This window comes from Drosophila biarmipes, chromosome 4, assembly GCF_025231255.1.
Source record: "Drosophila biarmipes strain raj3 chromosome 4, RU_DBia_V1.1, whole genome shotgun sequence".
Taxonomy (NCBI): Eukaryota; Metazoa; Arthropoda; class Insecta; order Diptera; family Drosophilidae; genus Drosophila; species Drosophila biarmipes.
The window spans coordinates 1,309,383-1,326,907 of record NC_066614.1 but is presented as its reverse complement, the minus strand read 5'-3'; the positions used below and the strand labels follow the sequence as shown (position 1 = coordinate 1,326,907).

General features: G+C 35.0%; 1 protein-coding gene and 1 long non-coding RNA gene across 10 annotated transcripts in view; one reads left to right on the top strand and one right to left on the bottom strand.

The window, feature by feature from the left end:
• Positions 1–1,030: 1,030 nt before the first annotated feature.
• LOC127010937 (uncharacterized) lies at positions 1,031–2,443 on the bottom strand. Its single transcript, XR_007763870.1, has 3 exons — positions 2,299–2,443; positions 1,544–1,866; positions 1,031–1,494 (listed from the first exon to the last, which is right to left on the bottom strand). It is a non-coding gene; the product is annotated as an uncharacterized LOC127010937 (long non-coding RNA).
• A 756-nt stretch (positions 2,444–3,199) lies between these two features.
• The window catches only part of LOC108035914 (protein unc-13 homolog B), a 43,046-nt gene continuing 28,720 nt past the window's right edge, over positions 3,200–17,525 (top strand). For 4 of the 9 annotated variants that reach the window (XR_007763869.1, XM_050886909.1, XM_050886907.1 and 1 more), the window contains exons 1-2: positions 16,867–16,983; positions 17,434–17,492. Coding sequence is in view for 2 of the 9 variants with exons in the window: in XM_050886905.1 (XP_050742862.1) it covers positions 4,357–4,362; positions 4,416–9,479 (5,070 nt within the window). In the remaining 7 variants the exon portion in view is untranslated. Of the gene's footprint in view, positions 3,298–4,234; positions 4,363–4,415; positions 9,480–16,866; positions 16,984–17,433; positions 17,493–17,525 lie in introns of those variants that run through there. The other 5 variants (XM_050886904.1, XM_017111710.3, XM_017111692.3 and 2 more) reach the window with 2 other exon arrangements.

Below are 17,525 nucleotides of genomic sequence, written 5' to 3'. Positions count from 1 at the left end.
GCCTCGCTTAACACGGCTGTCACGGTTCTAGAAATCCTCTTGTTAAGCGAAATAGTGTTAACCATCCAGTATAAAATAAGGGGTTACGTTCGCAAAATTCAAAATTGGCTGCAAACAAATTTTTGTTGTTCAAATTTGGTCTGCTTTTATTAAAGCTTTATTTATTTGTTCAAAATTAACCAAAATGTATTATGCATAAGTTATTAATAAATGCATAGCATTCATATTTTCAAAATTAAAAGTTGCTATTAAATTGAAAAAAAATTTTCATATAATTAATTAACAGCTTAAACTTTATAGAATTTTTAAAGTGTGAAAAAGTAAGGAGATCATATGTTTCTATTCATATCAAATTTTAAATGCATAAGCTTATTCATAGTTTAAGCCAGTTTGATTCAACATGTTTTCTTTATTAGTTGCTTTCTATAAAAAAAAATAAGTAATTTTCGATTGTTTGGTGGCCTTTAAAGCTTCTTTATATCACTCCTTATAAGACAAAAATATTCTTTCAAACGCTCTCTAAACTAAGCTTAAGTCGTAGTCCAATGACCGGATCTGAATTTAAAAAGCACTATTCCAAGCCGCTAGCATATGCGAATCCTTCTTGGATCTTTTCTATCGATAAACTAATTGGATCGGTTTCTACAGAAGTGAAATTTGTGAGTAATGGCGCCGACTTTTGTTGAGAGGAATCAAACGTCAAAAGATAAAGTGCCAGAGTGCAACAGAAAAAGAACTGATGATAGGAATGGGAAAGGCTGTTATGGGAGGGACAGATTTTTTTTTTTTTTTAAAGAAAATAAGATAAACCGAAAAGAATTTTTTATATTCGACATCATTTGGGGGCCAAATTTAAAAATAACATTTGGATTTTAAAAACTTAAGCCACTGCTCAGGGATATTCTCTTTTAAAGTTTGATTTGCAATAATTATAATTATCTTGACTAGATTTAAATAATTAAAAATTGTTATTTCCAAGCGTAGGAGGTTGTATGTTAAAAAACATCAAAGAAATATTTTTTTGCCCGATAGTTCCTATGGGAGCTATAAGATATAGTTGTCCGATCCGGCTGGTTCCGACTTATATACTACCTGCAATAGAAATAAGATTTTTAGGAAAGATTCAGCCTGATAGCTTTAAAACTGAGAGACTAGTTTGCGCAGAAACGGACAGACAGACGGACATGGCTAGATCATAATTATGATCACCCATGCACCGGTTGCTTGAAATTTATCGCGAAAGTACAACCTCAGTACTTTCTTCTGTTTTCTAGAGAGGGCGAAACATAGGTGTTGATGTTTAAGAAAAAAATGTGTTAACAAAATATATTCGTTGTTTCCATATTAACTATTAAGAAAAAAGATATATAATGTAATTGGCAAATAAATGACTTATGACTAAATGACAACCCTCCTCCAGTCCCTCCTCGTTGACAGGAAATCGTTTTAACAGTTGGATGCTACCAGGCCAATCAAAATGATAAAGCGTTTTTGCTGCAAAAATACCTTTAATACATAAATACATAAACAACAATATAATTACCTGTTCCCTGTTTGGTATCTCCGGTAAACAGATCTGGATTATATCACAAAATCGACGTTGCAGCTTTGTAACGCAATCTTCCCTCCCCTCCTCAATTTGTATCAGTTTTGAGGCGCGTTAAACGTTGTAGATACTCCCCTGTTTCGCTTAAGCACGCATACTTCTCATCCGCTGAAGCGGATTTCTATCGCTGAAGCGAAATGGCTATAATACTATAAAAGTATTCATGAATCTTTTTTTACCTCTCAAGGGGAGCATCATTCTATGATATCTAAGTCCTAAGCAGACCCTCTTATTGGATTCTATTCTAACAGAGGGTCTATCTGCCTTAACGAAACAATCATCAGCGATTTGTTCAGTTTAGGATAAGAGTCGAAAGAATAGGAAATTAGTTAGTGATACTTTTTATAAGTTTAGAAGGTTTCTGTTACAGTTTTCCGTTGTAAGGAATTTTGTTGAATGTTGGCCAACGACAATTCAAGTCGAACAACAATAAACGATTATTAAATATTGAGAACACCCGGAGGCAAATAACAGTGTCCGATGAAAGCAATATTATCACCTTTGAGACTATATATTTACGGGAATGGCCAACCACTGTGTGTTTTTTTAAGACCTGGCTACGTTTTCTCCTAACCATTAAAAGCATTTCCCAATCGAAAACCCTCCTGAACATGTTTTCATTGTTGGGTCGGGCTCTCCCTTATTCGAACTCTTTATGCAACTATGGGGCACGGCTTAAGACTTGAACGCACCTGCACCGATCCTTTAAAATTTTAAACACTCTTTCTGTACATATTTGCAAAGGTCGCGCTGTCGAGTTTTTTTTATTTGTATATTTGCCTATTTTTTCCCACACAATTTTATTTTTATTTGAATTTGAATTTTAAAGACTCGACAGCGTTAAGAATAATCTTGGATTTGTTTTTTTCTGATGATCCAGCACCGACTTATGAGGGGCACCGCAATTCAAATTTTTTTCAAAACACGTCCGGAAAATTGCTACCATTGCCATATTTTTCAAATATTTCTTTGCAAAAATATACTTTCGTAAATAGCGCTGATACTGCAGGAGGGGCCCTGTATCATGGCAAGGGATATTGCTTCTCCAGCTGTTCGTTAGCCAGAGAGCTCTCAGTTCCACATTAGCGGCCAAGAATGGAGAGCACGGCGGAGATCGCGCAGAGTTCGGGTTCCACGCGGCTTCTGCATGAACACATCCAAAGATTAAATTTCTTATTCCTTAGGCCGCGGCTAACGGCGCTCATCGAATTTTACTTGCTAAATGTGGTATTTTATCTGGTATTTAATTAACTCATCTGAGTACCGCGCTAAAACACAGACATGGCAAAATGCGTGAGCCGCGTATTCGCCTTTTCGTTTAAATGAACAGCTAGTTGCATAAAATCCCACCGGCTCAAAAGAAAATGGGTGCACTCACAGAACGATGATGTGAAAACAGCTGATTTGCCAATCCTAATGGCATCCAACAAAATCAATCGCCTAGAATAATATGTTTGTTGGAGTATAAAAAATGGATTATTAAACATCGTATTGGTACTGTGACAAAGGTATATTAACTTCAAATACTGTCCTTGCTCAGCTTACCATAGTAAAGGGTTTCTATGTGGTAGTACCCACATTTTGCTTTGCGCATGTTCAGAGATTTTTATTGAATTGGAATTATACAATACGAAATAACCATTTTTCAGTTATTGTGAATTATATCAATGAGGAGCTTAAAATACTTTCAAGTAATATAAATATGTATGCATATTACAATTACGTTTTATTTACAGTCATATGAAATGAACTTCTTGTAACCAAAAGTGAATAACAAGTGGAAACAAATATTATAAAAGTTGCAAAAGGAATAAAATAGATTGATATCTATCCACTTGAAACAAGTGCCATTAGTATTTCACTAAATAGCGCAGCCTAAAAATATGCAGTTGATTTACACTTCTTAAAACTTATGGTTGTTTAGCTGAGTGCACATGTAGAAAACGCTTTTTGTATGTAAATACATATGTAAACATATACACAAATTTTTTTGCTTTAATACATTTAAAGTTTAGCTTAAGAAAAGTACATACATGCAAACGTATATGAAATCTGAGATATCTGAGTTTAGGAAAAATTAAACAATTTGAAAAGGGGTTTTAAAAATATGATAATCTCCTATAGCAAATTAAAATATTATGCATGTATGTACATAATTACATGTATCTTTTCATTGTGTTCCAAGGTCTTTCTGTCGTTTGTTTTAAGGTAATTCGGGCATATTCATAATAACCGCGTACATTAACCGTAACATTAATGTATATATTACATAACTATATGAAGCAGAGGCCGGAACATAATACAATGATATTTTGTTTTCAATTTTTTTATGTTCGCGTCCGACCGCTGTATGCTGTAACTGTGGCGGCAGAGATCTAGAAAACTATTCCTTATATATATGCACATACTTACGTATATCAGCTGTAGACAGCCTCCTATTATATATATCATATACATATATATATTTTAAAAAAGTCGGGGCTAAAGAAGAAATAAAATAATTGTTTCTATGCACCGGCAATACTGTGCTTCAAAGAACCACATGTCTAAGCAACACGCCAACTTAAAAACTTTGTAAACAGTAAAGGCATGTGTACATTGAGGTAATTAAAAAAAATGTATTTAAAGGTTGCTCTTCTCTGATGTCCGGCCGACGCTACAATGCATCACATTCACTGGAAGAGTATTAATCAATATCACGTAGAAGAAATAGGTTCCAGATAACAGTGCGAGGAAATAATTTTTGAAATATGACGGTAAGTGTTTGGCAAACACAGATTTGTTAAAGACTAATAACTCCTCTTTTTAGCACTATGCAAGGCATGATTACTTTCATAATACCCAAAACGGTGCCTTATCCTCTGACACCGGTCGATCACCTTATAGTCATATTCCTTACAGAGCACAGAACAGCAGAGAATATTATGCCGAGCCGTACGATTTAGGCAATCATGGACTAGAGGAATATAGTAGTGAGTGCCACCTCACCAGTGATAGAGTACTGACTACAATAGATAAAAGAAACAATAGTTATGAATACGACTACATAGAATGTTATGAAGCGCAGGAACAGCGTGATGTTGAATCGGAGTCTATCGACAATTGGAATGAAAATCACTCGGGTGTCGGAGCTCAATATGGGTTTGAATATGCAAATCAAAAATGTACCTCAGCGAAAGTATTGCCTACTCTGCCAGTTAATAAAACTGGGAGCGGCCCATCAAAACCAAGTGCAACTCAAATGGACATAATTTTCAAAACGAAAGGTATGTGCATAGAAAAAGACCAACGCTTTGGTGTCTGCATGGCCAAGGCAGACGAATATGACCTTCGTATTCTGCCTGGTGACTACCAGAATATCTATGCCGATAATCTCAATGGATATGCTGGTTTTGCCTACCCATCGACATTCTTAAACAATGCAGTGCCAGCGGCGCCATCGCGTGCTTTACCACAAACAAATCGGTCAAGCTTTTATTTAGGTCAAGATATATTTGGATTAAATGCAGACGAGGCACAGAGGGAAGAACAGTCTAAATGCGACTTTGGGATGGATCAAGCTGTTACTATGGACTCTGGTTCCACTTCATATGACGTTTTGGAAAAAATGTCAAGACCATACACTTCCATGTTACCTTTGGATTACAGTGATTACCACGATAGTTATTACAATACTGACAATCTTTCAACATATAGCGACACCCCGCCAACTACCAATTCACAACTCAAGTTACAAAAGCAGAGAAAGCTTTCATTGATGATGGCGATGACTACAGCTTCTGTAATAGCATCTGGTGAGACTAGAGTGGCAGTTCACTCAAAGCATTCTAAGAAACCTACTGAATTCCAAACAGACTCTATACTAGGAAACAACATTAGTACCAACGCCGCTACAAAAGCTTCAGATCGATTTTTGGAGACGGAATGCTCTGGTGGAATAGTCACTTTAAGTGGTCCTGGTGCCGTTACGGGCACCCCGCCTGTAGCTCTGTCTACAATAATAAAAACTAGAAAATTGCCAAAGGTTCTACCAGCGCCACAGTTTAATTCATCGCTCCATTTAAATTCCTCAACCGCCAATGCATTAAGTTCCCCTGTATACTCTTCAGATACTGCAGCAGAGAAAAGTCATCGACCTAAGCAGCTACCAAAGCTGCCAACATCATTACCGCAGATAAAACCATATTCAATCCACAATTCGAATTTGACTACGTTATCTGCCGCAGATGAATTACCATCATATTCGTTGAAATCAAATACGGCATCTTCACCACTAGCAATCACAGAAACAGTAGCAACAACCTCATACCTGTCTTCTACTGAAACAAAGACATGTCCTAGTAAAAAACCCAATGAAGTATACTTGACCAAATCCATCGATGACGGTCTCACGCCGCCTTGGACCCCATCCCCTCCAACACAATTAAAACAATATTTCAGTCCTTCAGCGGAGCTTCCATCCCAAATTGTCCAAAAGAACTCACCAACAAGTCACTTACCTGACATCGAAAAAGCCAAATCAGACATAAAGCCAGACCTACATGAAAATTTGAACGAATCGATTTTAGAATGTAAAAAATCACCCGAGCCATGTAGCGAGCCTGAATCAGCCTTATTTAACATATCTGAATATCCAAAGCCTTATACATTAGACATAATTCCTTTTTCCGGAGAAAAAGAAAATCATATCACCAATGCTGCCAGTACATCAACCACAACTCATTCCTATGACGACAATGGGGAGCTCTGTACTGAGCTAATCAAATTGCAATATTCTGAGCCTTCAGGTGACAGTCATCTTTTTCCATATTTCAACACGTGGACGACTAGCGGTGGCAATTACCTACCATTCGAAGTTGGACAAGGTGCTAATATTTCAACTCAATCCTACACAGTCACGACTAAAGCTGAATCAGTAATGTCACCATTAACAAGTTTCATCCCTCCTCTGTTCATATCTTCGAATTTTAATTCCAAGAATTTAACGGAAGATATCGTATTTTCAACAACAAGTTCTCCTCACGACAAAAACACAACTGTTAGTTACAGTTCATCTAACAACGCGTTCACAAAAACTGTTTACGTAAATAATCCCGAAGAGGTGCCAGTTACCACAAGCGAAAACGCTATACCGCCGTCATCGGACTTAACGTTAAGGTCACCATCGTCATTAGTTCCTATTCTATCTTACACGGATTACATGAAGCAATTTGAGTTACCAGATTTGCCTCAGCCAATCATGGAACTTTCAGAAAATATACCTGTTACTCACAGTGATTCTAATTCTGTTCCTATCAATGATATTGCTACTAATGCCGAATTTTCCTGTCCTCCCAATGAGTTGGATGTTACAAGTAAATGTAGTGACCCATTACCTTCGTATTTGGGTGAACTTTTTGATGCATATAACGTGCCCAGCCTTTCGATTGAGAATCAAGAATCTCCCATCAAGGGTCAAATTGGCGATTTATTTAACATTGCAATCGTACCCCAGGTACCAATTAACACCATAGAATGTTCAGTAGACCCTCCGAATCGATTTAATTTATTGCCAGAGGCTGATGCGGTAGAAAACCATGCGGTAGCATTCGATGATAATTTTTACGATAGTTTTAATGTTGACATAAAAGAACTGACGGCATCTGTTGCAAACATTGAACCAGAAAATGGTTCACGCAACTTCCCAAGTTCAAGCGTGGAAAATAGTACGGACATCGATGATAAGCCCTCGGATGAATTTATTAATGAAAAGACCGTGGGCACAAGAGACTTAAACCAGAATTTAAGCTCAGGACAAGGTGGTTATTATAAGCCATCACAGGCACAACAGAAGGCGAGTGTAGTTGCGTCTGCAGCAACAAGTGTACTCGGTGGAATTTCGAAAGGCTTAAAAGGAGGACTGGATGGCGTATTCAGTGGTGTCAGTTCAACAGTTGAGGTCTCACAAACGACTAATAGTACCAAAAAAGGTTTTAGCTTTAATTTGGCTTCTAAGCTTGTACCAAGTGTCGGTGGGTTGCTTTCGAGTTCAAGTTCCAACTCTACCAAACAAACACAAGGTCAACAAATGGACCCGACTCCTACCTTTATAACCACATCGGCAGAAAATTTTTCTAGTGAAAGCAGTACTGCTAATGTGACTATGACTTCTCCACCACGTCTTTATAAAAACGCAGAGGACACTTTATATGCTGCGACAGTTTCAAACATTACTGATGTAAATCATTTTTACAGTGAAGGATTAATAGATTCCAATTCGGCATTAGAAGGAAATATTTCTGACACTTATGATGAAAGCTATAATGAGATGATTTTAACTGATAAATTAGTGGATGAACAGATAGTTGGACGTGATTCTGGGTATGGCTTAACAGAAAATCCTTATTCTTATCACGTATCTTGCGTCGGACAGGACGATACTACAAAGGCTTGTAGTCAACTGCATGACATTCCAATTGACACGAGTTTTGTTATAGAGCAAGCAGAAATAAAAAGTGGCCTAGTTCATTTCCCGGAGTCTACGACTAAGAAAGGAGGTACAACTTCTGGTGGCATGTTCGGATCAATTTTAGGAAAAGCAGCAGCAGCTGTTCAATCAGCAACGCACGCTGTCAATCAAGGTGCATCGTCAGTAGCATCAGTCGTGTCACAGAAACAATCAGTGGTACCCACAGCCCACAATATACGCGACTTATCGCCTAATGCGATAAAACGTGATTCGAATAGGGATTCAGTTGGTTTCAATGTAATGAATGTCGATTACAGTTATCAACTGGGCAATGAAGAGTCTCTGTCAAGCCATTACGAAAATACTGGGGATGATTATGAGAATAGTAATATCAAAATGCATGAATATGGAACATATACAGATAATAAGGCATTTGTTAATTACCATTCCAATGGTAATCAAAGCCAGTTTCAAGACGACACGGCGATTTTCGGGCAATCTAAAGTCATTGGTAATGGTACAAAAATATTACCGACGGTGCCGCCAGCAGGATCCACCGGCAAAAAACTGCCCACAGTCAATGGTAAGTCGGGGTTACTAATAAAACAGATGCCAACGGAAATATATGACGATGAATCAGAATTAGACGAGCTAGATGGCAGTCCATTAATTGGCAAAAAACCGAGTTATCACATTGATAGTGAGCAGGATGATTACTATTTGGGTCTTCAGCAGACGACACCGTCGAATCAGGCGAATGGTTATTATGAACACGTCAATAATGGTTATGACTATCGCGAAGATTACTTTAATGAGGAGGATGAATATAAGTACCTCGAGCAGCAGAGAGAGCAAGAAAAACTACATCAACCGAAAAACAAGAAATATCTAAAGCAGACAAAAGGGGTATTATCGACCACTCAACCACAATCCTCATTAGATTTCATTGACGAAGGACAGGACGACGACTTTATGTACGAAAATTATCACAGTGAAGAAGACAGCGGCAATTATTTAGATGAAAGCTCGAGTGGAAGCGTTGGTCCCAGCGAAGGGCGAAACTTAAAAATGGATTCGAACGGGGATGCATCTTTGGCTTCAACCAGCAATCAAATGAAGAGAGACTCCTTTACAAATAATTCTCTTCATAAGCTTGACACGGTTGTCGGTGAATCAACGTCTAATCTAACGGGGATTATTAAAGAAAAAATGTGTTCAGATCTTGACGAAAGGAGTGAAGATATAAATGATCAGCTTTCTGATCTAACCGACATAAATAAACTAACGCTGCTGAAGAAAAAATCACTCTTGAGGGGTGAAACGGAAGAAGTCGTTGGTGGTCACATGCAGATGATCCGACAACCGGAAATCACGGCTAGGCAACGATGGCACTGGGCATACAACAAAATAATAATGCAGCTTAATGTAAGTACATAACAATTGTTTTTAAAACATTGACAAGTATTTTTTATGAAATAAAATCAAAAAAGAAAGAACATTTACGGAGGTAATCAAATAAGCTTATTTACTAAGGCTAGATAGACTTATGAAGATTTCGTAGTAGTTGTTGTATGTTGTTAATTTTTCTTACTGCGGCCGATAACTAAAAAAATATTTGTTCTTGCTTAAAATTTTTGATTTTTGTGAACAAGAAATTGAAAAATTTAATCTGTTAAATTTAAACACAGAACTGAGGTAGATATTTTTTAAGAGCATATCAAAATTTTTTTTCGTCTTGGTAAATTTTAACTTTTCCTGAAGTAAAAATAAATTAAACTAAACAAATTTCACATCTGCACAGAGGTTGGGTGTGTTTTGATCAAAACGGCACTTTACCTTTAAATTTTCAAAGTGAAAAAATAATTGCTAGAACTTTTTCAGGCACTTTCTGCTTTTAAACTTTTTCAAAATATTAACTTTTGGAAAAGTACATAAAAACGAATCATTCGTCACTATACACTACACTTACTTATATTTATACCTATCTATTTATACGATCTAGCCATGTCCGACCATCTGTCCGTCAGTTTTTAACAGTAGTTATTATATTTCCTAGGGCAGCTATGTACAGCTGTAACAGATACATATACCCGTTACTCGTAGAGTAAAAGGTTTCACTTAATTCGTCGAAAAGACGTAGAAGGAAGAGGAAAAAAACAGAAATTCTGAATTAATCCGAAAACAATTGCTAAGTATCGATTGTTACAATAGAAATTATGGAAAATATTTATAAATCTGCCTCTCTTTGTTGCACGAACCCTTTTGTCAGCACTCCTGTACGCTGCGCCGACTTTTTTCATGTTGACATCGGCGAATACGCGTCGAATAATACCGCATTTGTTGAAATGTCCCGTTTAAAAGTAATTCCAAAAGCAAGATATTTTTTTGTTTGTGTTTGTATGAGTCTCTTTTTGATTTTAGTTTCTTAGGGACAAGAAAGGCAGTTTACTTCGTTAAGCCGAAGTTTGTATAAATTTGCAGTTATAAGAAATAATCTACTTTAGTAACACCATGTGAAATTTTTAAGGATTGTTGCTGAATCCATTTTTTGACATCTATATGTTAGAGTAGTGCGATTTCCATTAAATTGAATTCTAAATTCTTAAAAATATAATAAATAATATTCCCAAATTCCCGCCAATTTTCCAATCGCTAACTAACTAAAAAATGTTATTTCCAAACTTAGAAGGCTATATGTTAAAAAACACCAAAGATAACATTTTTCAAAATTTTCGACAAATTTTCCGAATGTTCCTATTGCAGTTATATGATATATTTGTTCGATTTTGATAAAATGTAATTCGAAATTCAAAACCAATTAAAAAATGCTATTTCCAAGCGAAGGAGATTATATGTTAAAAAAACATCGAAGATATAATTTTGTCATATTATTTTACCCATAATTTTCCGATCATTCCTGTGGCAGCTGTATGTTATAGCCGTCCGATTTTGAAAATATTTAATTGGAAATTTAGAAGTTATTAAACAATGCTATTTCCAAGCTTAGAAGGTTATATGTTGAAAAAACACAGAAGATATAATTTTTTTAATTTTTCCGGTTCCGACGTTTCCTATGGGAGCTATAAGATATAGTTGTCCGATCCGGCTGGTTCCGACTTATATACTACATGAAGACTTTTGGGAATGTTTCAGCCCGATAGCTTTAAAACTGAGAGACTAGTTTGCGTAGAAGCGGACGGACAGACAGACATGGCTAGATCTCCTGGTCTTGTGATGCTGATCAAGGATATATATACTTTATGAGGTCTGAAACGTCCCCTCCACTGCGTTGCAAACTTCTGACTGAAATCATTATACCCTCTGCAAGGGTATAATGAAGGTAAGGCGTTGATATTGAAAAAGAAATTCGACAAGTCCATACGAACCAAATAATCCATATTTGAACCTAATCCATTGTAAAATTTAATTTTTTTGGCTTGGCTTTGAATTGTTAGGCTGATAACAGAATTCCGCCTAAAATTTGAATTTCAGTATTAACCACCGTAAGGTAACACTGCTTTAGCCAGTGCAATACAGTGAAACTGTAGGTATTTCAAATCGGACCTTTTCAATGATTTTTGATAAATTAGCGCGTTTTTCCAAAAGACGCAGACCAAAAGGTGCCGAGGTTTGTATACCCTTGCAGTTATAAGAAATAATCAACTTTAGTAAATATAGTCGTCCTATTTTGATAAAATGTAATTCGAAATTCAGAACTAATTAAAAAATGTTATTTCCAAGCTAAGAAGGTTCTATGTTAAAAAAAACACCGAAGATATAATTTTTTTTAAATTTTTTGGGAGCTATAAGATATAGTAGTCCGATCCGGCTGGTTCCGACTTATATACTACCTGCACTGCGTTGCAAACTTCTGACTGAAATCATTATACCCTCTGCAAGGGTATAATATGTTTGATTAAACATTAAAAGGAAAGAGTGCCGAATAAGGATTCTGAAAACAAGATTTGCGTGCGCGTAAATATGCATTAGCAGCTGTTAGGTTAAGTGATTTAGTTTTTCGGGAAAGCAAGAAACAATGTGGACGGCAGTCCACGTAAAAAACTAAAAGCATTACATATTAAGACTTAGTGTGGGTGAAGTATAAAAGTTCAAATTTGGAAAATTAGATCCGTTTGGGGGGGGTGGAGTTAAGAAATATTAGTTCTACCACTTTTGAAAGAACTAGCTAGTTTGCCAAGAAAACAGCTGTAAATTGATACATTTTGTATACCCGTAACTTGTGAATTAGTGAAGCTACAGGCTTGTGCGATACGTCGTTAGAAAGGTATTTCGAAATATTATGTATGCCTTTTAAACACGGATTGTCTAAATAATACCGTTTACAAATTATGGTCCAAAGATTTTTTTTGCTTAGATTTCTTTAAGCCCTTTTCCTGATTTTTCAAAATCGGTTCTAACGATTTCAAATAAAATGTTAAGGTGTTTAGTCCTTGGGATTCCTCAACTGTTGGCATACGGCACATTCAGTAATAATGTTATAATTCAACAGAAATTGCCACATTTACCAGTTCAGAGCATCCTACTCTGCCTGAGCATTGACCTTTTTTTGTGCGAATCCAAACTCAATTTGAAGGTCCTGGAAATTTAAGATGATCTTAAACAGCTCAATAGAAGAAGCATAAATAGCTACATTTTGCACACCAGTAACTTGTGAACTACTAAAGCTACATGTTACTAGAAAGGTATTCTGAAATGTGTAACCCTTTCTAGCATGATTTGTTTAAATATAAAACAAAAACTTTTTACGAGTTAAAAATATAAATATATATAAATATATATATATATATATATATATATATCGTCACAGACGTTGATATCAGAACTCTACTATCAGATACCCGTTATTTAGCTAAAGGGAGCAAAGCAAGATTGTAAAGTGGCATCTGTTTATGGGCTTTAAGTTGGGCGCGGCAGGATTTATTTTTATGGCAATCCATAAGTTTAATTGAAAACTTTACATTTCAGTTTCTTTTTTTCTATTGGCTAGTGGCTTCGTCAGGCGTCTCAGTCGTAAGTTTAGAAACGCATTCCCAAAAACTGGTATGGTTTTTTAATGATTTCAGTCAGAAGTTTGCAAAGCAGTGAAGGAGACGTTTATATATATTCTTGATCAGCGTCACTAGACGAGTCGATCTGGCCTCTCCGTCCGTTTCTACGCTATCGGGCTAAAACTTTCCCAAAGGTCTTCTTTCTATTGAAGGTAGTATATAAGTCGGAACCAGCCGGATCGGACAACTATTTCATATACGAACTAACGCGGAAAAAATTTAAAAAAATAATTGTATCTTTGTTGTTTTTTAACATATAACCTCGTAAGCTTGGAAATAGCATTTTTTAATTGGTTTTGAATTTCGAATTAAATTTTATATAAATCGGACGACTAAATCAAATAGCTGTTATAGGAACGATCGGATAATTGGTGGGAAATAATATGAAACAAATTATAGCTTTGGGGCTTTTGACACATTATCTTATAATATTGGGAATATAAATTTTTATATTTTTAAGAATTTCGAATTCAATTTAATAAAATTATTGATTATTTTTTATAGCTGCAAGGGTATACAAACTTCGGCAAGCCGAAGTGGTGGTGGTCTTGTTTTTTGTTAAAGTATAATTTAATTAATGTTGTGTTGAACTTCCTTGTTATTCGAACGAAAGTGAAAAAAGATATAACCATTTGCACGACGGGCGGTCCAACAATTAATGCTATTTCGTTATTTAAGAACATTTATTTTACGTTACAAATTTTAAAATTTGATAAAACAATGAAATGTCTTAAATAATTTTAGCCAAGAAAATAACTAACTCTTTAATCAGTTTGCACCAGAGGGAAAATCGAATAAAATCCTTTATAGGTATAGATTCACTGTAAAATTTGCTTCTTGGTGACCCCACAAAAAACCGCTCCAAACCCCTATCTTTATAATGACGAGGAAATAAAGAAAGATTTAATTTTAATTTAAATGGCACAGAAAACCCCAAGATTAGGTATAGGGTATAGCCGATCAAACGAGATAAAGGGTCGTGATGATCACAATTTGAACTTTTTTTTTGGTACACAGTTTTGCGACGAAAAAGGCTTGTAAGTGGGAGTAAATATAAAATTATTAACGTTAAGCACACAAGCTAGTTTGTAATCTCGTTAAGAGTTGTTTTTGCTTGATAGAGATATCGTGTGTTTTTAGATTTGTTTTTTGGTTTGTTTAAATAGTTGTAGGTATCTGGAGGAAAGAAATACAATAGAAATTCGATTCGGCAGCGAACTTTTTTATAAAAATGTATTTTTTGTGAACTCGACGTTCATGCGCAAGAACATAATGCATTCGGTACAAGCTAACAACAATATCAACTTTTAATGACGAAAATACGATCAATCTTTTTCCATTCCGCACGCTTCATTAAAAGCAAATAACTAAGAATAGATTTGGACAGTTGTGGTTTAATGCGTATTTGAGGTGAGAATATTTGAGAACTTGGTTAATGGCGGGAATATTTATCCCACCGCATCGTCACTAAGTGGACTACCGTCTACGGGGAAAACTTTATACTTTATGAATACCGGGTATAAATATGTAAATAAATCTGCATATTTATTATTTATTCGGACTACAAACGCTAGTATATTCAACCAAAACTGTATCAAAAATCGTACTTGTGTTTGACTTCAAGGGTATAAGAATTTCGCATTGCCGCTTCATTCTGTACTTAATGTATATCTAAATGTGGGCAATCAAAAAGTTGAATATGCAAATGGTACGTAAATGGAAATGTTGTTTCCCGCATTGCCAGAAACATAAGATAACTTAAGTTGATGTTTCGAAGTCGGAAATCACGTAACTTTAAAACCAAAAACTCGGAAGTATAAAAGTTTTGTTAATACAAACAAAAGTTTGTGAGGTTCATTAATTATTATCAGAAAATATTCTATAATGGGTTGGTTTTAGTTTATTAAAATAAGCTTAGGAATAAATATTGTTGATTATATTATTTAAGTGCCAGGTAACGAGGTATTCGACTATTACATTTATATACATAGGATATATATAAACGTAAGAGCCCTGCCTAGGGTATATATATACGTAAGAGCTTCGGGAACAACCTATTTTTCTTGAATTGTTTAACTAGTTAACTGCAAAATTTCGATGAACTCGATATATGATAAATTAAGTCAACGATCGACATTTTTCATGTGCGATAAATGGAATAAGGGCTATCCGATATGCGATAGACAAGTCAAAGTAGAAAATTTTCAATCTATGGCAGATCGTACACGTAAGCTAAGCATTCTTCTACAGTATTATTTGGACCCTCTTCATGTAAGTTTCTCTATTAGTCGTATTTTCATTACTTTTTAGTCAGTTTTGCTTGATGTAAAATTGTAAGGTAGATAGTGTAAAATGTAAGGTAGATAAAGGCATTTTTTTGTCACGCGCACTCTCAAAATTTTAAATGAAATGTGTTTGTCTCATAAATACCTATTGACTGACCTACAAAAAATGTGCCATGCCCACTCTAACGCCAATAGTTCTTGCCTAGGCCACAATAAGTTTAACCTGGCGATATCTGTCTTTTTATACCCTTGCAGAGGGTATTTCAGTCAGAAGTTTGCAACGCAGTGAAAGATACGTTTCCGACCCCATAAAGTATATATATTCTTGATCAGCGTCACTAGACGAGTCGATCTAGACATGTCCGTGTGTCTATCCGTTTCTACGCAAGCTAGTCTAGGGGAACTAGGGGAAACAATTTAAAAAATTATATCTTCGCTGTTTTTTAGCATATAACCTTCTAAGCATGGAAATTTTTTAATTGGTTCTGAATTTCAAATTTAAAAAATAATATGAAAAAATTATATCTTCTGTGTTTTTTAACATAAACCTCCTACGCTTGGAAATAACAATTTTTAATTCTGAGCTCTGAATTTTAAATTAAATTTTATCAATATCGGATGACTATATCATATAGCTGCCATAGCATCAATCGGAAAGCTAGTGGAAACAATTATATCTTTGGTGTTTTTCAACATATAACCTTCTAAGCTTGGAAACATTTTTTATATTTTTAAGAATTTCGAATTCAATTTAATAAAAATCGGACTATTGTAACATACAGATGTCAAAAAAATGGTCTAAAAATAAGTATAAAATATTTTTTTTTTTAATATCACTGAAGTCAGCAACAATCCATAAAAATTGTACATGGTGTTACTAAATATAACTCTTTTATAAATTAATGAGTGTCGGTATCCTATAATATAGAAGCTCCATAGGAAACTTAACGAACGAATTAATTTAATATGTGCGACTTTTCTTTTCTCATTATTCTTAAAGAACATTTAGCTATTCTTAAATTGCTAAAAAAGCTTTTCCGGCGGAAACAAACAATTTTCTGCCAGGTGTCTGGGTCCCTTTTTTTATGTAGCTCGAATTCGATTTAAAATCATTTCTTCAAAGCGGTTTGGGGACACACAATAACATTAAAATTAGTGAGTGCAATTAAAAGACTACCAAATGTTGTATTTCTTATTAGCAACAATTCAGCTATTGATTCACGTAAGCCTGGCAAGTGTTCATAACAGTTTATAAATGAGCTTTCAAACTCTAGACAGTGCATCGACTAAAAGAGCGTTGTATAGAAAATGGTGGAGTCATGCGCAGAAGGCAGTCGTATTATTCTCTTAAATTTTTGCTTTCGTACTGAGACTTAAAATTTGTTGCCTGTATACATAAGCTTTTCCAAGGTGGATGTACTAAAAACTAAAGTTTTTAGTCCGTAAGCGTCAACCACACAAATGCTTATTTTGCTGTAGCTCCGTAAAAACGAAGCTAGGCGCAACAAAGAAGAATTTATTAAGTTGCAGTATACATTTCAACGTTTTTCAAACCACATCATTGCACAAATAATTGTGCGTAGTATTTAGAAACAGTATTAGTTGAAAGGGACAGATAAAGTAGCTAAAAACATACCACCAATTCATTCAATTGCGTATACATAATTTGGTGCAACACAATTACTTTGCTATATAAAAGTCTTTAAGAGAGTTTGGTTCTATATAAAGTAAATTAATATTAAATACAATACATTTATTTTAATTTCAAAGCTGGTGCTACAGCACGTATAGAGCATAAACTTCAATTTAAAGTAATCTGACCGACAATTTTAGTTTGTTGGGTGTGAAATAATTAAAGATTTCTTAAAAATAATGTGAATAATATTATTTCCTGAGTACTCATAAAGTGCTGTTGGTTCTCAGGTTTGGTCGAAAAATGGCTTCAATCATATATACATATTATTTGCAACTTTATTTAATATGTATGTATACTTTTTTTTTACTAAAATCTACATATTGTTTTAGGTACATATGTATATAAGCATTCAGTGTTTCAGAAGTTATCGTTGATTATCGGATTAAGCGTACGTATTTTACAAAAAACCATAAAAGCAAAT